Below are 23,800 nucleotides of genomic sequence, written 5' to 3' on the forward strand. Positions count from 1 at the left end.
CAACAACAGAATTATATCAAAGCGGCCAGTTGTTTCACCGGATTTGGCATTGGTTTACTAGTCGGGCCCCACCCAGGGGCCTAGGACGTCGTAACGTATTTTCGTAATATGCGTGCGGATCCAAGCAGTGCGGCTTTTTGCATTTGACTGGTGGTGATTTTGTCAATTTTTAACTGTTTTAAATGTAATTCCAGTGCTTTTGGAATAGCACCCAGTGTGCCAATTACCACTGCTGGTTTGTGCCATAATCGTTGAATTTCGATTTTTAAGTCCTGGTATTTCGCGATTTTTTCATGTTCCTTCTCGTCGACCCTGCTATCACCGGGTATTGCGATGTCTATGATTGTAACCTTATTTTTCTCAACCAGTGTGATGTCTGGTGTATTATGCGCCAGTATTTTGTCCGTTTGTATGCGAAAACCCCACAAGATCTTGACCATTTGATTTTCGGTGACTTTTTCAGGCTGATGTTCCCACCAGTTTGTTGCTGTTTTAATATTATAATTTTTGCACAAATTCCAATGGATCATTTGCGCTACTGAATATTATTATTATTATACAATTGTATCACAGCGGCCAGTTGTTTCGCCGGATTTGGCATTGGTTACTAGTCGGGCCCCACCCATTATTATTATTATTATTATTATTATTATTATTATTATTATTATTATTATTATTTTGAATACGTATGAATTCCTCAAATCCAAGGGCGGGATTCAGCCGGTTCGGATGAGCTTGGGTGAACTGGTAGCTCCGATGATCAGCTGGCTAGCAAAACCGGTTTGCTCGGAGCAACTGCTTCCTGTTGGGGCCCTAAGGCGGCTGGGCGGGCAAGCGAGGAGTGGCTGGGAGGGGAGGAACGAGTAGAGGCCGGCGAGGTGCCCCCTGACATGAGTGACATGACCCCCTGGCCACGCCCACCCAGTCACATGACCACCTGGCCATTAGGCAGATCGGATTAAGGGTCAGCAGGATTTAAAATTATGGATTTAATGGTCCCAAAGGTCCGGAGGTTTGGTGACCTCTGCTCTAGAAGGAGAACATGATTCTCTTCCTTTTCTCAAATCTCGATGGTGAACCCACCAGGAAATGTCCCTCCAGCTGAAACAGCGAATAGCTTTGTTGGAATCGATGGGGAGGGAGGTGATGCTGAGTATCGAGTTACACCCAGGGACATCAACACCAGCTGGCTGAGCATCTCGGCAGATATGAGAAGCCCTGGAGATACGGAGAGCACCAGGGCCAATCTTCTCCAAACCCAAGAGAATTCCAACGGGAGAGAAAATTCAAGGTTGCAAGAGCCAGACTCTTCATTGGAGACCCCAGCTAAGCTCTGAAAAATAAGCCAACTTCCTGCCTTCCTTGTGTTTTATGGTGGTTTCTTATTTTCGCATCCCTTTCTGCTAAAAGAGATAAACGATATCTCCCCAAAAGTAAGAGCTTCAAGCAACCTTGGGATTAGAAGAAGCCCTGACTTGGGAAGATGCTTATTATCAACTTGGAGATGTTCCATAACTAGGCAAAGATTAAATCCAATCCAGTGGTTTTTTTATATACCATAACTAGCTGATAACCCGGCATTGCCAAGCTATTTATTTATAGGGGGAAAATGTCCGGAACCAAATATAATTTCTAACGTTGGATTTTCCCAGATGGAGACCCCTTGCGGAATACTGTGAAGCTGTTACCATGGCAACTCCAGTGTGCTGTACGGTAGAATCCATTTTACGGCAGTACAGTAGAAGCCATTTGAAGGCACTACAGGCTGTATCTTAATAGAACATATACCCCGAGGGGTGTTAGGGGTGTCTCCCCCCCCCCCAGTATTTGTTTCCGGAGACTAAGTCATCTGTACCAAGTGTGGTTGAAATCGCTCGAGGCGTTCCAGAGTAATGCTGGAACACACACACACATAAACACAGAGCCATTTATATATATATAGATATATTTTAGAAAGAGGAGCAGCCTCATTAGAAGCAGGAGAAAAAAATCTCCGTGCAAACACAGAGCTTTCCTTCCCAAAGTCAGATCCCCTGCCTGATGTGTCTTCTGTCCCGGGAACCAATGGTGGGATTCAAAATGTTTTACTACCGTTCTGTGGGCATGGCAGGGGAAGGATACTGCAAAATCCCCATTCCCTCCCCACTCCAGGGAAAGGATACTGCAAACTCCCCACTCCAGGGGAAGGATACTGCAAAATCCCCATTCCCTCCCCACTCCAGGGGAAGGATACTGCAAAATCCCTATTCTCTCCTCACTCCAGGGGAAGGATACTGCAAAATCCCTATTCTCTCCTCACTCCAGGGGAAGGATACTGCAAAATCCCCATTCCCTCCCCACTCCAGGGGAAGGATACTGCAAAATCCCTATTCTCTCCTCACTCCAGGGGAAGGATACTGCAAAATCCCTATTCTCTCCTCACTCCAGGGGAAGGATACTGCAAAATCCCCATTCCCTCCGCACTCCAGGGGAAGGATACTGCAAAATCCCTATTCTCTCCTCACGCCAGGGGAAGGATACTGCAAAATCCCCATTCCCTCCCGATCAGCTGGGACTTGGGAGACAGAGAATAGATTGGGGGTGGGGCCAGCCAGAGGTGGTATTTACCGGTTCTCCACACTGCTACTGGTTCTCCAGAACTGGTCAGAACCTGCTGAATACCACTTCTGCTGGGAACCAACCTGGCTGCTACAGTTCTCCGTTCTCCGGCGATTCGGCCCTCTCTCGGAAAGGGGACCATGGTCTCGGGGGCCCAAAAGGCTTGGGGGACAAAAGCTGTGGGCTGCGGGGTCTGAGCAAAGCTCCTTCATCCTGCACATGCTTTAGGGGGGATTTGGGAGAAGCCGCGGGGGCTAATAAATTCTTGTCGGATGCTGAAGATGTATCAGAGAGGGTCCCCAGCGGTTGAAGAGATGGGCCAGAAGGGAGAAGCGAGGGCTGGCTTTGCGCCCTCCTGATGTTCAAAGAGGTGTCCTTTTGCTCTTCCTCGGTGCAGGCTTGAAACTCTTCCTCTATCTTTACGTGATGGGAAGAGCAAGGAGCTTCTTCCTTCCGCGAGGAAACCTCCAGAATCTCATGGCAATGAGCCCTTTGCCCATCCTCTCCGAGGCTGGTGGGAAGTCTTGGAACCTGCACCTCCTTTCCCGGCGGCCGCTTGGAAAGCTGGCGGATGTGTTGAATCTGTTCCTGGAATCTCCGTTTGGCTGTTGGGAGGAAAGGCAAGCTTGGGTTTTAACGACCATCCGTTCCTGTAGTCCTCGGCTTTCAACAGCCCAACTAGGGACCGTCCAAATGTCTATGGAGATCCTCCGTCATCCAGGTGAGGATGGATGTCCCAAAGTGGCTTTTTTTCCCCCAAGAGGCAGCTGGACTTCCTGTTTCTTCTTTGAAGGCGTTTTCGCCTCAAAGTGAAACATCTTCAAAGAAGAAAGAAAAAGAGGGACGGGGGGAAGGAAGGAGAAAGAAAGAAAGAAAGAAAGAGAGAGAGAGAGAGAAAAAAAAGAAAGGGAGGGAAGGAGGGAGGGAGAAAGAAAAAAGGGAGGGAAGGAGAAAGAGGAAAGAAAGGAAGGAAGGAAGAAAAAGGAGGGAAGGAAGAAGAAAGAAAATAAAGGAAAGAAAGAAAAAGGGAAGGAAGAAGAAAGAAAAAAGATAAAGTGGGAGGGAAGGAAGGAGAAAAGAAAAAAGAAAGGAAGGAAGAAAAAAGGAAGGAAAGAAAAAGAAAGGGAGGGAGGGAAGGGGAAAGAAAAAGAAAGAAAAGAAAAAGGGAGGGAGAAAGCAGAAAGAAAGAAAAAAGGAAAGAAAAAGAAAAATAAAGGGAAGGAAGGAAGGAGAAAAAAAAGAAAGGGAGGGAAGGAAAGAGAAAGAAAATAAAGAAAAAAGGAAATAAAAACGGAAAGAAGAAGAAAAAAAGGAAAAAGGAAGAAAAAGTGGGAGGGAAGGAAGAAGGAGGAAAAGAAAAAGAAAGGAAAAAAAGAAAGAACAAAAGAAAGAAAAAAGGGAAGAAAGGAGAAAGAAAAAGGGAGGGAGGGAAGGAAGGAGAAGGAAGAAAAGAAAAAGAAAGGAAGAAAAAAGGAAAGAAAAAGGAAGAGGGAAGGAAGAAGAAAGAAAACTAGAAAGTCCAGTTGTCTCTTGACCTTTGAGACTTCAATGGCATTGAAAAAAGTGACTTATCACCGTTTTTCACACAATTGTTGCACCATCCCCAGAGTCAGGTGATCAAAATTCGGACGCTTGACAACTGACTCATATTTATGACGGTTGCCATGTCCCATGTACCCCTTTTGCCTCCTGACAAGCAACATCAACGGGGAAGCCAGATCCACTTCACAACCGTGTCACTGACTTTAACAACTGCAGTGATTCACTTAACAACGGTGGCAAGGAAAGTCATAAGACCAGGCAAAACTCACCTAACAAATGTTTCACTTAGCCACAGAAATGTTGGGCTCAATTCTGGTCGTTAACTATCTGTACATCCTGCACCTCTTACCCCAAAAGTCCTCAATGGAAGCCGCCAAGATTTTTAAAAACGTTTTCCATAAAACATCGAAGGATAAAGAGAGCTGAACTTTCAATGGCTGAAGATTTCTCCAAAAAGTAAGGATTATATATACTGTATTTGTATTTTTAAAAAAAGGATTTGAATCTTAAAACAAAAATTACAAAGCTTTTTAATCTCTTCTCGTCTTGCGGTGAAGTTGAGAACTAACTGAAATAAGAGCTGGAAGGCTCCTCACCTTGTATTAAGTTCTCATTTTTCTCTTTCAAAGTTTGAATTTCACAGGCCATGGCGGAAATCTGGGAGTGAGAAGACAAAATTAATAAAATTCTGCAAAGAGGGAGCCGAGACCCTTTTAAAGAGCCTGCAGCCTAATGATGAAAGTAACTGATTTACTTTGGGGTCTTCTTTCAATTATTTTGCTCCTGCTTTTTTTGGGTGTGTTTGTCTTTCAAATAAAACTTTTCCCCAAAACTCAAATCAGTCACTGAATGCTTGCAACAGCCTTCGCCAGGTTGGAGGAAAACCTGGGAATGATCGTCTTAACTTCACCGAGGAAAAAGAAAATAAAACTAACATCATACAAAAAATGCAACCCTCCGTATGTTTGCGTTACTCAATCATCCTTTAAACGGGTGGAATTCAGCTGCGAATGTGATAGACAAGTTTATTTTTCAATAACTGGGGAGAATTGGGGAATTGGAGGAGAATTGGGTTTCTTTTGGGGGGGGCACGGTGGGTGTGGCCAAGATAGGCGTGGCCAGTTTGCCATCACTCATCTTGGGGGCGCCTGTGGCCCAGCGGAAATAGGCTCCTGAGCTCCGTTTTCGGCTGCAATGGCCTCGCGCAGCCCTCTGCCAGTGGAAACGGAGCCTGGGAGAGCCTGATGCTGACAAACAAGTTGTGCTTACCACATCGGTTTTGGCTTCCAGCTGCTGACGAAGGCTCTGTTCCCCTTCCTCCCTCTTGGATGCCTCTCCAGCTTCCAAGTGTCTTTCTTCCGACGGAAGTCCGAGGGATTCCTGCGAAGTGGTCTTTGGGAGGAAGCAAACTGGAAGTCATTCCGGGCATTGCTGAGGGAAGGGAACAGCTAAAGAACAGGGGGGGGGGGTCGACTTGGGAGGAAGGCCACAGGTGGACGGTGAATGGCCCCTCCCAGAGGGAATAAAAGGGGAGCGAAAGGGGAGTGGAGTTTGCAGGAGGCACTTAGTTCGTTCCTGCATTCTTGCCAAGTATTGCGGCGTCTGAAAGATATCGGCCTGGCCACTCTCCCAGGCTGATAAAGGTCGGTAATTGTGAACTATCTTGAAAGACTGGGAGAGGGAAGACTCTGCTGGAGAGGTATTCAGTGTCAATTAAATAAAAGGGGTTTATCGGGACAAGGACTCGGCTTCGTGCCGCTGGGGAAGCCTCGGTCAGAACACCTACAACCAGAGGTGGGTTCCTACCAGTTCGCACCAGTTCGGTAGAACCGGTTCGATCAAATCTACTGAACCGGTTAGAAGAGGTTCCACCAGAAAGCAGGCCACACCTACAGAAGAGGTTCCAAAAAAATTGTTGAAACCCACCACTCACAAACACACACACATACACACACAGAGGGGGAGAGAGAGAGAGAAAGAGAAAGAAAGGAAGAAAGAAAAAAAGAAAGAAAAAGTGAGAGATGAAAGAAAAAAAGGAAAAGGGGACAGAGAGACAAAAGGAAGGAGAGAGAGAAAGAAAGAAAACACATGGCCAGCAGGCCACTCCCACCAGGTCACATGGCCTGCAAGCCACTCCCACAAAGGAGGCCACACCCACAGAGTAGGTTCGAAATTTTTTGGAAACCCACCACTGCCTACAACCCATTCTAGGACTGGCTGATCACCCCTGCTCCAGTGGGACCTCCAACGTCCCAAAAACAAGGGTCGGTATCCAGGCAGCTGGGACTCAACTGGTGGCCCATGAAGACGATGGAAAGGTGGAATCTCACCGGCACTCGCGGGAAGTTCTGAGGTGGCGTTGTGCTCCTTGCCTTGAGTCCCCCTTCCTGATGCTTCCTGGATCCGGCTCGCGGCTCTTGCCTCTGTCTAAACAGTTCCTTCAGCTTTTGGGGGACAGAAACAGATGGAAACAATAATCTGGTTAATGACAATTACACCCAGGCTTGAGGGTTTCTGGAAGCTACGAATGCCATACGAGCTAAATCTCGATCCAGCGGGATCTGCAATTGGCTAACGTGGGGTTATAAAAGTTGACGGATGCTTCAAGTTCAAGAAGAGATGCTTGGAGTGTGCAGGAATGGGAGAGAGCTTCCGCCTGTCGCTCGTTAAGGCAAACCCCATTCAGAACAGTCAGAGGATTCATGGCTGGGAGAGACATGGGAACAAGATCAGCCAATGAATGGGCCTAGCAACTCAGTCAGCCAATGAGGGCTGTTTAGAAACTGAAACAGTATTTGCTGGAGACAGCTCGGTGTCTGGGCGTCCAACTGTTCTGTACTAAAGCTGCAAGTCTGTGCAAATCCCCCCCCCCCAAACTACCGTATTTTTCAGAGTATAAGACACACCTTTTTCCCTCAAAAAGGAGGCTGAAAATCTGGGTGCATCTTATACAATGAATTCAGCATTTTTTGCCTCCTGAAACCCCGCCCCCTTCACCAAAATGGCTGTGGAAAGCTTTTAGGAGGCTTTCAGAGAGCTCCTGGGGGCTGGGGAGATGGCAGGAGAAAGATGGGACAGTGAACAAATGCCGGGACTGACATCTCACCTGCTCCGTCACTGAATGATGCTGTAGCCGGAGACCTTCCAGCTGGTTCCCAACAATCTTTCCCTCCAAGCCAGCAGGACGCCCCTAGAAGGGGTGGAAAATCAGAACTCTGGGTCAGCAAGTATGTCCTGATTGTAACTTTTCTTTTAGTACATAGGAAATTAAACCTCTCAAGGGTTTTGTCAACCGATTACAGATTATGTAATGTAAATTTTGACTATTATGACCTTCCGAGGTATCTCTCCAAACACACACTTCCATATTCATCATTTTTTAATGACCCCATAATAATCCCTTGTGGGGTGGACTCGGAGCAACTGAATGGAGCTAGCAGAATGTTTTCATGGCCAGATGCCCTTCCCTGTCACCATTGTGGAGTTTTGTTCAGCAGTTATATACTCTCATGTTGCCCAGAGAGAGAAATATCTGCCTCTACCTAGGATTGAACTCACAACCTCCTGATTGTGAGGCGAGAGCTCCACCACTAGGCCACTGCGCCACTCCAAACTCTTGCTTCCTTATTCTCCTCGTTAACGTCTCTAAGCTTATATAGCACGACCAATTGCTCTCCGCTCTTCACCAATTCTACATGCTCCCAAATTTATGTTTAAAAGGAATAACTACCTCCGACACAGAGCCCTCATCGGAGTCTTCTCCAGACTCCAGGACTGGCCCAGGTTCCTCCCCAAACTCCCCACTCTCCGAATCTGCCAGATCCAACAGACATGTCCTCTTGACCAGGACTAACCTTCTCATTGGAGGTCCCTGGACCTTCTCTTGTTATCTTTGGCTCTGGTGAAGTTCTCATCTCCAACGCAGCTCTCTCCACATCTCTGGTCTGCCTGAGATCTCTCAAGGCTTGGTCCCTGGAGACAAGAATTCTTGTTCTGACCTAGGCTTCCCCAAAAAGCACCAGGCAGAATCCTGGTCCTGACAAAAACCCCTTTTATTCAACAAAGATGAATTACTCTCATTCACACTCAGCAAAGGCCTGGCAAACAGTCTTTCAAAGGAATATTTATGACTACAGATCTTATCTAGCTTGGAAAGCTGCCATGTCAATATTTCCCAAATGAGGTGCTGTGGAAGGAAAGACCGGGCACAGAGTCTCTGAGATTCACGACATGCCAGCCTTCTCGGTCAAAAGCGCCTTTTATTTCCCGGAGAACATGGACCTATCGTTTCCCGTGAAGATCTAGGGGTCCTTTATACCTTCAGATCTCTGCCTCATTGCTTTGTGTTCCTTACTTTTCAGCAAGTTGCTCCTCCAAATCGCCGACCAGCTGCTGCAGCCTCTGCTTCTCCAAACTCCACTCTGCCTTCTGTCAAGAAAAGAGCAGCCAAGTCAGCGGATAAGAGGCGGGACAGCCCTGAGATGCTGCTGCCGCAGAGGTCCTCCAGGGCATCGCTGAGACTTAAACATGGCCCGACCAGCCAAGTCCCAAAAAGGACAGACCAATAAAGGAGAATATTTGTAGCTTGGGGGGGGGGTTGAAATGAGGAGCCCCTGGTGCTCTCTGAGCTTGGTGGTTTTCCCGCAGACTGTTTCATTATCGAAACTAGGCAACATCATCACCGCACTGATGATGGTCCTTAGTTTGGGTAAGGAAACATTTGTAAGGAAACAAGCAAGCTCAGAGAGCATCAAGGACCCCACAGTCCTCCTGTTCTTCCTCCTCTTCCTCTTCCATCACCTCCTCCTCCTCCTCCTAAATCCCTCCTCCCTTCTAGGGCTGGTGAGGTTACCTAGTTTGGACAATGAAAGGTCTAGATGAAAATCACCAAACTCAGAGAGCACCAAGGAGCCCATAGTCATCGCCTTCTTCTTCTTCTTCTTCTTCTTCTTCTTCTTCTTCTTCTTCTTCTTCTTCTTCTTCTTCTTCTTCTTCTTCTTCTTCTTCTTCTTCTTCTTCTTCTTTCCTCCTCCTCCTCTTCCTCCTCCTCCTCCTCCTCCCACCCAACTACCTTCTAGGACTGATGAGGTTACCTAGTTTGGCCAATGGAAAGTCTAGGAAAAAACTACCAAGCTCAGAGAGCACCAAGGATCCCATAGTCATCGCCTTCTCCTTCTCCTTCTTCTTCTTCTTCTTCTTCTTCTTCTTCTTCTTCTTCTTCTTCTTCTTCTTCTTCTTCTTCTTCTTCTTCTTCTTCTTCCTCCTCCTCCTCCTCCTCTTCCTCTTCTTCCTCCTCTTCCAACCCACCTACCTTCTAGGACTGATGTTACCTAGTTTGGGCAATGAAAAGTCTAGAAGAAAACCACTAAGCTCAGACAGCACCAAGGATCCCACAATCCTCCTCCTCCTCCTCTTCTTCTACTTCTTCTTCTTCCTCTTCCCCTTCTTCCTCCTCCTCCAACCCACCTACCTTCTAGGACTGATGATGTTACCTAGTTTGGGCAATGAAAAGTCTAGGAAAAAACTACCAAGCTCAGAGAGCACCAAGGAGCCCACAGTTGTCGTCATCTTCTCCTCCTCCTCCTCCTCCTCTTCCTCCTCCTCCTCCTCCTCCTCCTTCTTCTCTTCTTCCTCCTCCTCCCCCTCCAACCCACCTCCCTTCTAGGACTAATGATGTTACCTAATTTGGGCAATGAAAGGTTTAGGAGGAAACCACCAAGCTCAGAGAGCACCAAGGACACTACTGATCCTTGCCTAGAGCTGAAAGTTCAAAAGAGCTAGGACAATTGAACAGCCAGGAGACAAGGAAGGGGAGGGAAACTACCAAGAAACTGTTGGCCCCACCTTGGCTTGGAGGGCCTGGTTCTGGGCCCTCATTTTGTCCAACTCTTCTCCTTTGGTCCTCAAAGCGGCATCCATGTCCTCCCATTGGTTTCTCCAGTCTTGGGAGATGGACCGTTGCTCGTCCAGCTGCTTGCCCAACTCTTCGGCTTGTCTTTCAAGGTCCTGGCAGTGCACCTGTAGAAGGCCCTTCTCCTTCTGCAACTGGATCTGAGATTCCCTACGGAGTACAGAACCAAGGGGAAACAAGGTAGAAGGTCCATCAAAAAGCTTTCGTGAAGTCTTCAAAGCTTCCTGGAAAGAAATCGGGGAACCGATTTTTGTACCTATGGAGTTCCTTCTAAGGAGTTCCTTCTAAGGGAAGTCCTTTTCAGCCCAATCCCTTTAACCATTGGGCTACCTTGTTCTCTTGACTCAAGTAGTGTCATGCCTGCGAGCCATCTTTTCTTTTTGGGACTTCAGGCCTGCCACACTTTCTATTGTTTACTTTCTATTGTGGGGAAATGGGAGGTGGGGGATTATATGGAGTTGGATGATATGTAGCCATAACATCATTCTTCTTAGAAAGTCAAGGTCATCTTTGTCTCTGCATTTGGCCGGAACTGGATGGGTGAACTCTGTTTTCATGGCAGGGGAGGATTGGACCGTGGGATGGACTTGTGGGCGTGGGGGCAAGATCTTGAACTTTCAACTGGGTGGGGAAAACCTGGAAGCTTTCAGATTTGGGTTTCCCCAGATGTGCCAATAGGACATCTCTAATAAAGTGGAACGTTGAGGAAACCAAAGCCTCAGAGTTTTATTTTGTTGGGGGTATTTTTTTGGAACCCCGACAAGTAGATTGTCAACTGCCTTGAAACACCAATGGAATGGATATGCTCAAGAAATAAAATCATTTCTTGAAAGCAAACAAAATATTGGACAAAAATACACACAAGGTTGGGGAAAAAATGATAAAGCAACATCTAGATTTAGAGTAGAGTAAGAGTAGAGTAATTTATTTATATACCGCCCTTTTCCCTGGGGGGACTCAGGGCGGCTTACAACTCGAAGGGGGGGGGGAAACAAACAATTAACACATAAGACAGTACATCATTAAAAGCACAACATTCATACCATTCGGGTGGGTTACAGTCTTTAACCCCAGGCCTGATGGGATAGCCAGATTTTAAGGGCTGTGCGGAAGGTCTGGAGGGTGGTGAGGGTACGAATCTCCACGGGGAGATCGTTCCATAGGGTCGGAGCTGCCACCGAGAAGGCTCTCCTCCGCGTGGTTGCCAGTCGACATTGACCGGCAGATGGGACTCGGAGGAGGCCTAATCTATGGGATCTAATTGGTCGGGTGGAGGTAATCGGCAGTAGGCGGTCTCTCAAGTAGAAACCAGAAATATTTTGATTGATTTGATTGATTGATTTGGTTTATTAAATTTATAGGCCGCCCAATCCCGAGGGACTCCGGGCGGCTTACAGAAAATAAATTTTAAAAGAAGAGTTAAAACAAACAGAGGAAAACAGATTAAAAGAAGCACATCATGCACCCAGTCTAATCGGGGCTGGACCTCGGTCGAGAGGTCAACAGCCCCAGGCCTGCCGGAATAGCCAGCTTTTGATAGCCTTTCGGAAGGCCATGAGAGTGGGTAGGGTCCGGATCTCTGGGGGTAGTTCATTCCATAGGGTCGGAGCGGCTACAGAGAAGGCCCTCCTCCGAGGCGCCACCAGCCGACATTGTCTGGCTGATGGCACCTGGAGAAGGCCCATCCTGTGCGATCTTATCGGCCTCTTATTGGGAGGTCTTGGGCATTTGGGGAGAAGGTCTGAAAGCCGAGCCAAGGTGGCACAGTGGTTAAATGCAGCACTGCAGGCTACTGCTAGATCAGCAGTTCAGCGGTTCAAATCCCACCGGCTCAGGGTTGACTCAGCCTTCCATCCTTCCGAGGTGGGTAAAATGAGGACCCAGATTGTTGGGGGCAATATGCTGACTCTCTGTAAACCGCTTAGAGAGGGCTGAAAGCCCTATGAAGCGGTATATAAGTCTAACTGCTATTGCTATTGCTGCTATTGCTTCTTACCTGAGATGTTCACAGCTTTCCTGCAGACCTTTCCTGCTCTCCTCCTGGCCCTGCCACTCGGCCGTTCTTTCGAGGAGGTGTTTCTCCTTCTCTTCCAGTAACTGGGTCCGTTCGTCCTCCAGAGCCCGGACGTGGTTAGCGTGGGACTTCTCCTCCTCCTCCAGAAGATGCAGCTTTTCTACAAGAGCTCCCAGCCCTGGGTGGCTCTCAGCTGCCGTAGAAGGAAGCTCTTTGTTCTCCTGGGAGGAGAATTGCATCTCCTCCTTCACGAGGACTTTCGTTTCTTCCTCTTGGTTGGCCCGATTCTTATCACTCGCAAGCTCTGGTTTGAGAGCCGAGATCTGTTCCCCAGATCCTTCTTGGTTTTTCTGGGCATGCTTCAACTCCAGACTGAGATGCTGGATTTGTTGAAGCAAAGCCACGTTCTTCTGCAATGAAGTTGTCACGAGAGAGAAATCTTTCTTTCTTTTTTTTCCTATCCAAAGTTTTTTTTAAATTTGTTTTTAATACAACTTTACACATATTACAGAAACAAAGTGTTGACCGGATCTTTTCCTTTCACATCCTCTCATTTACCTACCATATTTTTCGGACTATAAGTCGCACCAGTGTATACGACGCACCCAGAGTTTGAAGAGGTAAGTAAGGGGGAAAAAAAGGTTTTGTCTTCCCTGGGCCCCAGGAGAATTCTGCAGGCTTCAGCAGGGCTGGGAGAAGGCAAAAACGCCTCTGGTTTTCATCTGGAGGGGCGCTTTGGGAGGCTAGAAATGGCTGTATTTGGTGTATAAGACGCACCAACATTTCCACACTCTTTTAGGGAGGGAAAAGGTGTGTCTTATACTCTGAAAAATACAGTACTTAATCAATTTTACATCCTAGCTTGGTTTTCACTTTCAGCTAAATTATTTTCTTTCGTCATTTTCCATTTTTATACTTATTTTTTTCTTAATACATAAACTTAATACATAACCAATTGCCCCTTCAAAGATTACATCAAATTATCATTTCATATTTCTCTATTGGTCTATTTTGCTATGAACACTATATATCCACGAGAGAGAAATCTTTTAGAGTTCATTTTTCATTCATAAACTACAGACAAAGCCTCCTTCGAAAAGGAAAACAGCCTCCCATCTAAAAAATACAAGGGCAAATTGTTTTATTGAACCAAGATAGATAGATGATAGATAGATAGATAGATAGATAGATAGATAGATAGATAGATAGATAGATAGATAGATAGATAGATGATAGATAGATAGATAGATGATAGAAAGAAAGAAAGAAAGAAAGAAAGAAAGAAAGAAAGAAAGAAAGAAAGATAGATAATGTTGGATTTTCCCCCTTACCAGAGGGAGCCCCCTTGTGGAGTACAGTGAAGCCGTTACCATGGCAACACCACTGCGGTGCACAGTAGAAGCCATTTTACGGCAGTACAGTAGAAGTTATCTAAAGGCACAACAGGCTGCAAGATAGATAGATAGATAGATAGATAGATAGATAGATAGATAGATAGATAGATAGATAGATAGATAGATAGATAGATAGATAGATAGACAGACACACAAACAAACAAACACAAACACACACACACACCTACCTACCTACCTGTTTGATGTTTTTGTAAGCAGCATGGAGTTGGCGTCTTTCTCGCTTGGCTTCCAGTGACTGTGTGGCTGTTGGGGGACCGGCTGAGATCTGCTCTCCCTGAAGACCCAAAGGAAGAGAAATGGGTCCTTAAAAATAGTTCTCAGACCATCACTGTTCTGACCGAGGCTTCCCGAGAGCAGGAAGCAAACTCCTTGTCCCGACAAAATACCCTTTTATTAATCGACTGTGAATTCTGCTCATTCACATCCAGCAAAGTCTTTCCAGGGAGGATTTACGGTCACAGACCTTATCTGGCTTGGAGAGCTGCCAGGCCGATCTCTGTAAAACTTGGCCAGAAGTCTTGGAGAGTCAGGAACCCATTAAGCGAACTCATTGCCTCCTGCAAACTCCACTCCCCTTTCGCTCCTCTTTTACTTCCTCTGGAAGGGGCCATTCATCATCCACCTGTGGCCTTACTCCCAAGTTGACCCCTGTTCTTTAGCTGTTCCCTTCATCTGGCAACTCTGCACATCTGCACACTGGGAACAGGCTCCAGCTGTTCTTCTGCCCCACTGATCTCCGACTCCAAAGGCAGCTGATAACTGGCATACGGCCCTGGCCTCCTCTCTGCCTCCAACACAGAGCCCTCCTCAGAGCCTTCCCCAGACTCCAGGACTGGCCCAGGTTCCTCCCCAACCTCCTCACTGTCCGAATCTGCTACCAGCTCTGCTGGCTGCTGGTGGACCACAACAATCCCGTACGACAACAGTGAAATCAAGAGCTGAGAGTGAACTGGCTAAGAAAGAGTGTTGGAAAAAGAAGTGAAGGGAGGGGTCCTTCCATTCCCCACCATCCAATCGGAGCTGAAGAAGCTTCTTGGATGAGAAGCCAAATGACTTCAAAGAAAGAACCAAAAAGCCCAGTTGATTCCTGAACTGGACTTGGCTGGGACAACCAAGACCTGGATGTGACTGAGAATCTGTACGGACCTTCAGCTACATCAATTGGAGGAGGAGGATTAGAGGATGCTGAATGGAGGCATTGCCCCCCAAAAAGACTTCAATGGCCATGGGGCTGAACGTGTTTCAGTTTGAAACAAGGGGTGGATAGAACGGAGTATCCTGCAACTGAGAAGAATTGTATTCAAGGTGAAGGTTTCCGTCGCACGTATGTGCTAGTCGTTCCTGACTCTAGGGGGTGGTGCTCATCCCCGTCTCAAAGCCGAAGAGCCAGCGCTGTCCGAAGACGTCTCCGTGGTCATGTGGCCGGCATGACTCAACGCCAAAGGCGCACAGAACGCTGTTACCTTCCCACCAAAGGTGGTTCCTATTTTTCTACTTGCATTTTTTAATCTGCTTTCGAACTGCTAGGTTGGCAGAAGCTGGGACAAGTCGCGGGAGCTCCCTCCATTAGGGATTCGAACTGCCGAACTGCCGATCTTTCTGATCGACAAGCTCAGCTTCTTAGCCCCTGAGCCACCGCATCCCCTGTATTATGAATTATATCATGCATTGCTTATTTCTTACCAAAAGCAGTACCCACTCTTTCAATCTTAACATCTTCAAGGGCAAGCCCCGCGGGAGAGCCCGTGGCAGCAGTCCAGCTGCTCCCTCTGCTGCCGGTTCAGACTAACCTCCTTGACGCATTTCAGTTGCTGCACCATCTCATTCCGTTTTTCTTCTAAGCTCTTGATGCAGTTCTTCAAGGCAGACAGGCTTTTTTGAAGGCTCCTCAACTCTTGGCCGACGTCCAATGTTTCCTGGGTCTGAAGAGAGAATTTCCCCTTTTGTTTTAGCCACGGTGGCGCAGTGGTCAGAGTGCAGTACTGCAGGCTACTTCTGCTGACTGCCGTCTGCCTGCAACCTGGCAGTTCAAATCTCACCAGGCTCAAGGTTGACTCAGCCTTACGTCCTTCCGAGGTGGGTAAAGTGAGGACCCAAATTGTTGGGGGTCAACAGGCTGACTCTGTAAACCGCTTAGAGAGGCCTGTAAAGCACTATATAAGTCTAAGTGCTATAGCTATTTTCTTTCCTCCCTTCCTCTCCTGCCCTCTGGTTAGAATGCAGTATTGCAGGCGAATTCTGCCGACTGCCAGCAGTTCGATCGGCTCAAGGTTGACTCAGCCTTCCATCCTTCCAAGGTTGGTAAAATGAGGACCCAGACTGTTGGGGGCAAGAGGCTGACTCCATAAACTGCTCAGAGAGGGCTGTAAAAGTACCATGAAGTGGTATATAATTGTAAGCACTATTGCTATCTTCCTCCCTCCCTCCCTTCTTTCCTTCCCTCCCTCTCAGTGGTTAGAATGCAGCATTGCAGGCTAACTCTGCTCACTGCCAGCAGTTTGATCCTGACCGGTTCAAGGTTGGCCTCAGCCTTCCATCCTTCCGAGGTGGGTAAAATAAAGACCCAAATTGATGTGGGCAATAAGCACGCGCGCTCACATTTTCGATTCTGGGGGAACCGGTTGCTACATTATGGTGACGCCCACCTCTCGTTTCAGATCCAGATGTTAAGATTTGGAAGGTTTTCCTTACCACATGTTCGCTCTGACTGAAACCCCGGGGAAGCAAGCAGTGATCCCTTTGACCAAAGTAAGACTTGGTTTTCCCCAGCTCCATTTCCATCTTGAAGATCCTGAAAGACACACCAAACAAGAAGATGGATTCCTGTTTTCCTAGGAATGGTTAATAGGAATATCTCGGGTTTTCTAGAAGCCACGAAATAGCCACATGGTTATGAAATATTTCCCAGCTTCATGAGTGAACAGAGTTGGCTTCTTCTGAAGAGCAGCAACGGACGGTATTCGGAAAATTTCAACTTCTTTTTTCTTTTATTTCTGATATACGATCAGAAATATTGTATTTACTCTTGTTGTAAATATTGTAAATACTGTTGTGGCCCGCCAGCAGAGCTGGTGGCAGATTCAGACAGTGGGGAGGTTGGGGAGGAACCTGGGCCAGTCCTGGAGTCTGGGGAAGGCTCTGATGAGGGCTCTGTGTCGGAGGCAGATAGGGGGCCAGGGCTGTCGTGCTAGTTGTTCCCAACTCTAGGGGGCGGTGCTGATCTCCGTTTCAAAGCCGAAGAGCCAGCGCTGTCCGAAGACGTCTCCGTGGTCATGTGGCGGGCGTGACTCACTGCCGAAGGCACACAGAACGCTGTTCCCTTCCCACCAAAGGTGGTTCCTATTTTTCTACTTGCATTTCTTATGTGCTTTCGAACTGCTAGGTTGGCAGAAGCTGGGAAAAGTAACAGGAGCTCACTCCGTTACGCGGCACTAGGGATTCGAACCGCTGAACTGCCGATCGTTCTGATTGACAAGCTCAGCGTCTTAGCCACTGAGCCACTGCATCCCTTCTTTGGGAAGCCTAAGTCAGAACAAATACTCCTGTTCTCCAAGAAAGGGGCTACTCACTTATCATCCAGTTCCCCTTTTCGTTTCCTGCCTTCCGAACGAATGACTTCCAACCATTTTCTTTCCTTTTCCAGGTAGGCAAAGGAACTCTCCATCTGCTGCAGGAAAGACAGGAGTCAGGGAAAATTTCACAGGCATTATAATAATCTGTATTTTCTCCCTTAACAATTTCTCTTCGGTGAAATAGAATTTGCTTTAGAAATTCTTTCACGGAGAAGATCACTTGCCCTATTGTAACATCTTCCTTGTTGCAACTCTTTAAGGGAATCGCTGCGGTTAGCGACATTAGCAATATGGTTGTTAAGTGAATCTGCCTTCCCCGTTGTAGCCCACCAGCAGCCAGCAGAGCTGGCCGCAGATTCAGACAGTAAGGAGGTTGGGGAGGAACATGGGCCAGTCCTGGAGTCTGGGGAAGACTCTGATGAGGGCTCTGTGTCGGAGGCAGAGAGGGGGCCAGAGCCGTATGCCAGTTATCAGCTGCCTTCGGAGTCGGACATCAGTGAGGCAAAAGAACAGCTGGAGCCTGTTCCCAGAATGCGCATGCACAGAGCTGCCAGAGGAAGGGAACAGCTAAAGAACAGGGGTCGACTTGGGAGTAAGGCCACAGGTGGACGATGAATGGCCCCTCCCAGAGGAAATAAAAGAGGAGCAAAAGGGGAGTGGAGTTTGCAGGAGACCATTAGTTTGCTTAATTGGTTGTGACTCTCCGAGACTCCTTGCCAAGTTTTGCAGCGATCAGCCTGGCAGCTCTCCAAGCCTGATAAGGTCTGTGACTGTGAATCCTCCCTCGAAAGACTTTGCTGGATGTGAATGAGCAGAATTCACAGTCAATTAATCAAAGGGGTTTTTGTCAAGGACAAGGAATTTGCTTCCTGCTCTTGGGAAGCCTCGGTCAGAACACCCATTGACTTTGCTTTTCAGAAGGTCAAAAATCACGTGATCTCGAGTCCCTTTTTAAGTGCTGCTGTAACGTTGAAGGGTCCACTAAATGAACTGTTGTAAGTCGAGGACTGCCTATACAGTCCGCAGATTGGGGAGAGGTCGTACATTACCTTCTGTCTCAGGGAAGAGAGCTCAAATTCCATCATGTCAACTTCCAAATCAAGGTTACGGGCTCCAGACTCTTGAGGTTTCCCTGACAGCGAGTCGCCCGCCTCTCTAAGCTTCACGTTCCTTGGTGTCTCTTTCAAAAAGTTTGCCTGCAGATCCGGCTGCGAGCCGCTCCACCTCTTTCTAGCCAATGGCTGAACGGCGTTAAACTCCTTTGTATGGTGGTTAGGAAAGGAATTTCTCCTCCTAAGACTTGAGCCGGGAGGCTGTGTGTTGTACGCCAGATTCCTTGGAACATCTCTGCCAAAAAGAAATGCGTAAATAAAGACATAAATAAATAAAGAGCTGAAGAACCAGTTTTGGTGGCCATGATGTAAAAAAGCTTGGAGACTCTAGAAAGAGAGCAGAGAAGAGCAACAAAGAGGATTAGGGGACTGGAGGCTAAAACATATGAAGAACGGTTGCAGGAACTGGGTAGGTCTAGTTTAATGAAAAGAAGGACTAGGGGAGACATGATATCAGTCTTCCAATATCTCAGGGGCTGCCCCAAAGAAGAGGGAGTCAAACTATTCTCCAAAGCACCTGTTGACAGAACAAGAAGCAATGGGTGGAAACTAATCAAGGAGAGAAGCAACTTAGAACTAAGGAGGAATTTCCTGACAGTTAGAACAATTAATCAGTGGAACAGAAGTTGCCTCCAGAAGTTGTGAATTCTCCAATGTTGGAAGTCTTTAATAAGATGTTGGATAGCCATTTGTCTGAAACGGTATAGGGTTTCCTGCCTAGGCAGGGGGTTGGACTAGAAGACCTCCAAGATCCCTTCCAACTCTGCTATTGTATTGAATCTGCTTGGATGAGAAGCGAAACCTCTTCAAAGAAAAACAAGGAAGTCCATTTGCCTCTTGGGGGGGAAAGAAAAGAAAGCAACAAGGAGAGATTCAACCTAGAAATAAGGAAAAACTTTCCGACAGTGAAACAGAATATCGGAGTTGGTAGAAAATAGAAAGATTGATAGAAGATAAATAGATAAGAGATAGATAGATAGATAGATAGATAGATAGATAGATAGATAGATAGATGATAGATAGATCAATAGAAGATAGAACAAAGAAGACAAAAGATAGATAGACGATAAGGATAGATTGATATTTAGATAGATAGAAGATAGATTGATAGATAGATAGAAAATATAGATAGATTGAGAGAGAAGAAGATGGAAGATAGATAGATAGATAGATAGATAGATAGATAGATAGATAGATAGATAGATAGATAGATAGATAGATAGATAGACAGACAGACAGACAGACAGACAGACAGACAGACAGACAGACAGACAGATAGATAGATAGATAGAAAGTAGAAGATATAGAAGAGACGATAGAAGATAGAAGATATAGAAGATAGGTATATTAGAGATTGAGAGTTTAGCTTGCTAACGGAATGCAGTGGTTAGCATTTTGGACTTGAACTAAGGAGACCCGGATTCAAGTCCTCACCCAACCACCGAGAACAAAGTACTCCAGCCCTGTATGGTTTCTTCCTCCTGGCTGCAGTGTGGTTACATGAGAACAAGTCCCGCTGTATCCAAAAGAGTAAACCACTCATTAGATTTCATGCCAAAGCTTCCCCCCCCCCCCCACCTGCCCTTCGTATCCAGTTTATTCCAAACCTACATTCTTTCATTGCTGGCCTGAGTAGCAAGCTGGGACCCCACAGACACGGCTCTCAGAGGTGCAGGGTGTAAGAACTTCACGGTGGCTACTCCTGGGTTGCTCTGTGGGTTGCTGAGCTCCAGGGTTGCTGTTACCCCATTGCTCTTTAGCTGGAAGAGAAAGGAAGAGTTTCAAAACTCAATTGGGAAGATGTGACCATCCTAAACCAGGAGAAGAAATAATGGGTGGGAACTAAATCAAGCAGAGAAAGCAACTTGGAATTAAGGAGAAACTTCCCAACAGTGAGGACAATGAACCAGTGGAACATGCTCTGTCCTGACCTTTCCAAGAGCAGGAAGCAAACTCCTGGTCCTGTCAAAAACCCCTTTAATTAATTGACTGTGAATTCTGCTCATTCACATCCAGCAAAGTCTTTCGAGGGAGGATTTACAGTCACAGACCTTCTCTGGCTTGGAGAGCTGCCAGGCCGAGATCTGCAGAACTTGGCAAGGAGTCTCGGAGAGTCAAAAACCAATTAGGCAAACTAATTGTCTCTTGAAAACTCCACTCCCCTTTTGCTCCTCTTTTATTTCCTCTGGGAGGGGCCATTCACCGTCCACCTGTGGCCTTACTCCCAAATAGACTTCTGTTCTTTAGCTCTTCCCTTCATCTGACTTGCAAAGGTTAACAGCCAGCAGAGACACCTGAGCGCTTACCTGCGATGGAAAAGGACTCTTCGAAGGAAGGATCCTTTCTGAGGCCAAAAGCGACCGAGAGAAGGACACAGGGTTTCCGCTGGTATTTTCCAACTCTTCGCTGGGGACCCTGGAGCTTCCTGCCTCCCCAGAGCTGCGTTGGAAACCTCCACCGACGCCTCCATAACGGGAAGGCAAACTCCGAAATCCATCCCACTTACGGAGAAACATTTAAGGCGTTGAAAATCCCAGGGAAACGTCCCTTTCCTGAGCAATGTGGCCAAAATCAACTTGATGATCCAAACTGGAGTTCTGGCTGATGGAGGTTTGTGAATCCAGCCTGAAGAACCTAAAAAATAATCCATGACTCAAAATAGAGGGGGGGGGGGTTTGACAGTTTTTCCAAAAACTAGCATTTTCCCGGTCCACCGACAAAAGCACGCCCGACTAAACCGCGGTGACAAAACCGCGAGTTCTGAACCGCGCCGACGAATGAGCGCTGAATCGCACCGACAACAGCGCACCGACAACAGTGCGCCGACAGAAGGGTGCTGTAAACCTAACCCTAACCCTAACGCTAACCCTAAACGTAACGCTAACCCTAACCCTAAACCTAAACCTAACCCTAAACCTAACCCTTACCTTAACTTAAATCGCCCTTCTGTCGACACACTGTTGTAAATCGCCCTTCTGTCGACGCGCTGTTGTCAGCGCGTTGATGACGTCGCGGTTTTAGTGACGCGGTTTTGTCAGCATGCTTTTGTCGTGCGCGCCTTTGTCGGGTCACAGCATTTTCCCCAATACATGAAAAAGTTTCTTCAGAACAGAACGAAAGTCTCACAATCAGGACATTTAAAACGGTCCCAAAGCAAAGATTGTATTCAGCAGGTTCTGACCAGTTCTGGAGAACCGATAGTGAAAATTTTGAGTAGTTCGGAGAACCGGCAAATGCCACCTCTGGCTGGCCGCGCCCCCATCTATTCTCTGCCTTCTGAGTCCCAGCTGATTGGGAGGGAATGTACTTTTAAGTACTATAATGTACTTTTGACCGAAGACAATGAAGTAATGGATTCTAATTTCCTAAATGCAGTTGTAAATTCACTAGATGGCTTCAGTTAAGTTGTTACTCTGCAAAACAGCGTTTAAAAGGGACGGTTCAATTTATTAAGCCACTCAGGATAAGGGTGTTATTTTGTTCAGCGGATTGTTTTAGATGACAGTTATAAAAACAAGATCTTTAGTAATGTTAGTAATAGCAAGCTTGAGTTCTACATGTTTTAGGTCAGTGTTTTTCAACCTTTTTTATGCAAAGGCACACTTTTTTCATGAAAAAAATCACGAGGCACACCACCATTAGAAAATGTTAAAAAAATTTAACTCTGTGCCTATATTGACTATATATAAAGTAATTTTCCCACGGCACACCTTACACTATGTCACGGCACACTAGTGTGCCGCGGCACAGTGGTTGAAAAACACTGTTTTAGGTAATCTTTATTAGTTTACTGAACCGTTTTATCTAATGCCAAATTTTGGATGATATTTGTATTTTCATATTTGGATCTTTTGGCCAGAAGTAAATGTTATCTTTATTTATTTGAAAGGAAAACGTTTAACAGAACTGAAATACAATAATGTTCAGTAAATCAAGAATGCGAAACAAAGATTTGCTAATCAAGAGCGGAAGTGATCCACACACAGAAGACAACAAGAAAAGGAATGAAAAGGGGGGAGGGCAAAAACTTTTAAAACGGAGCATCTTTTGGTGGATGTAATCAGGAGAAGGCAGATTCTGGGGGAGTTTTACCTGGAAAAATTCTGCTAAAAGGGGAGAAAGAAACCAAATGCCCAAATTAAACAAGGAATTTGTATAGCAGAGTCATTGTTGCAAAGAGATCCCAGGGGGAAAAGAAAAGAAAAAAACAGATTCCCACATTCAGCCAAAACTCATGCATCTGTAGAGGAACAGTTCCTTAATCAGAAATCATTCTAATTAGAAAGCTATGTTTTTCCTGGACTCTCTGATGCGTTGAACAAATGAGCCCAGCTTCCTTCTAAAGGGAAAAATCTCAGAGAAGAGCAATTTTAAAAAAGCGATTGTCCTTCCTGCTTACCTCCTAATAATCAGGGATACCAAGTGGGCAATCTCAGAAGAAACGGGGCGTGATCAACCATCTCCCCACTTGATCAATCTGGCTTCTGGAGGCACTACAGCTTTCCCCAGGCCAAGAGGAATCAATAGGACAATGGCTGCTATGGGAACTGTGGTGGCAACTAACCGCGGCGCTTACTCGCTTTCAATTGTTCAGGAAACTGGTAGGTTTGAAAAAGGGTCACCTGGCCAAGTAGGAAGAACAGGAAAAGAGCTAAGAGGAGAAAAGTAAACTTTGCTGGCAGCTCCGTAAGCTGAGATGGACGGTTTGATATGGCAGCAGCGGCTTTGCTGCATCACCTTTAAAGCACTACATGGCTCAGGACCAGCATACCTGCGAGACCGCCTACCGCCAAGAGTGAGGTCAACAGCCCCAGGCCTGCCGGAATAGCCAGGTTTTAATAGCTTTCCTGAAGGCCATGAGAGTGGGTAAGGTCCGGATCTCTGGGGGTAGCTCATGCCAAACGGTTGGAGCAGCCAGAGAAGGCTCTCCTCCGGGGAGCCGCCAGCCAACATTGTCTGGCTGACGGCATCTGAAGGCGGCCCAATCTGTGGGATCTCACCAGCCGCTGGGAGGTATGTGGCAGTAGGCGGTCTCGCAGGTACGCTGGCCCTAAGCCATGTAGGGCTTTAAAGGTAGTAACCAACACCTTGAATTGCATCCAGAGACCAATTGGCAGCCAGTGCAGCTCGCGGAGGACAGGTGTAACGTGGGTGTACCTCGATGCACCCAATATCGCTCGCGCGGCCGCATTCTGGACCAGCTGCAGTCTCCAAATGCTTTTCAAGGGTAGCCCCAGGTAGGGTTGAGTTTCTGCCTCCCTTTTAGGGAAAATATTCTACCCTATGTGGGAAGTTATCATCCAGCCCTCTCCCAGAAAAATGAAATATCCTAGGAAATATTGAAAAGGCAGAATATTTCTCTGGATGTGAAAAGAAACATGTTTTAAAAGACAGAAACATGTTTTAAAAGACAGAATAGTTGCCTATAGCTTTCTGCCCATCCCCAGCTAATGGGCTATTAAGATGGCTAGGCTAGCCCACTTTACATAATAAAGACTTCCCCACTGCAGCTGCAGGGGGAAGGGATATTACTCAACTCTCCACATGGCCTCTGAGAACTCATCTATACCTGGACTCATCACAGCCTAGAGAGTAGCCCCCTGCATGGCACCCTGGGAGTCTGACAACCAGTCAGA

At 46.7% G+C, this 23,800-nt stretch overlaps 1 protein-coding gene across 2 annotated transcripts; it reads right to left on the bottom strand.

The window, feature by feature from the left end:
• Positions 1–1,927: 1,927 nt before the first annotated feature.
• On the bottom strand, positions 1,928–18,286 carry LOC106549418 (uncharacterized). 2 transcript variants are annotated; one of them, XM_087704045.1, is made up of 14 exons: positions 18,102–18,286; positions 17,050–17,144; positions 16,172–16,271; positions 15,271–15,402; positions 13,656–13,754; positions 12,048–12,475; positions 9,985–10,201; positions 8,495–8,568; positions 7,995–8,112; positions 7,247–7,330; positions 6,471–6,584; positions 5,410–5,532; positions 4,737–4,797; positions 1,928–3,203 (listed from the first exon to the last, which is right to left on the bottom strand). In XM_087704045.1, exons 1-14 carry the CDS (start codon positions 18,135–18,137, stop codon positions 2,689–2,691), a joined length of 2,196 nt encoding a protein of 731 aa, XP_087560171.1. In that variant the 5' UTR covers positions 18,138–18,286; the 3' UTR covers positions 1,928–2,688. The 2 variants fall into 2 exon arrangements, with proteins under 2 accessions (XP_087560171.1, XP_087560170.1); XM_087704044.1 differs by having other exon boundaries at positions 17,050–17,147.
• Between the last annotated feature and the right edge of the window lie 5,514 nt (positions 18,287–23,800).

This window comes from Thamnophis sirtalis, unplaced genomic scaffold, assembly GCF_051295495.1.
Source record: "Thamnophis sirtalis isolate CommonGarterSnake01/CBP01778 unplaced genomic scaffold, rThaSir2_p1.2 scaffold_2, whole genome shotgun sequence".
Classification (NCBI taxonomy): domain Eukaryota; kingdom Metazoa; phylum Chordata; class Lepidosauria; order Squamata; family Natricidae; genus Thamnophis; species Thamnophis sirtalis.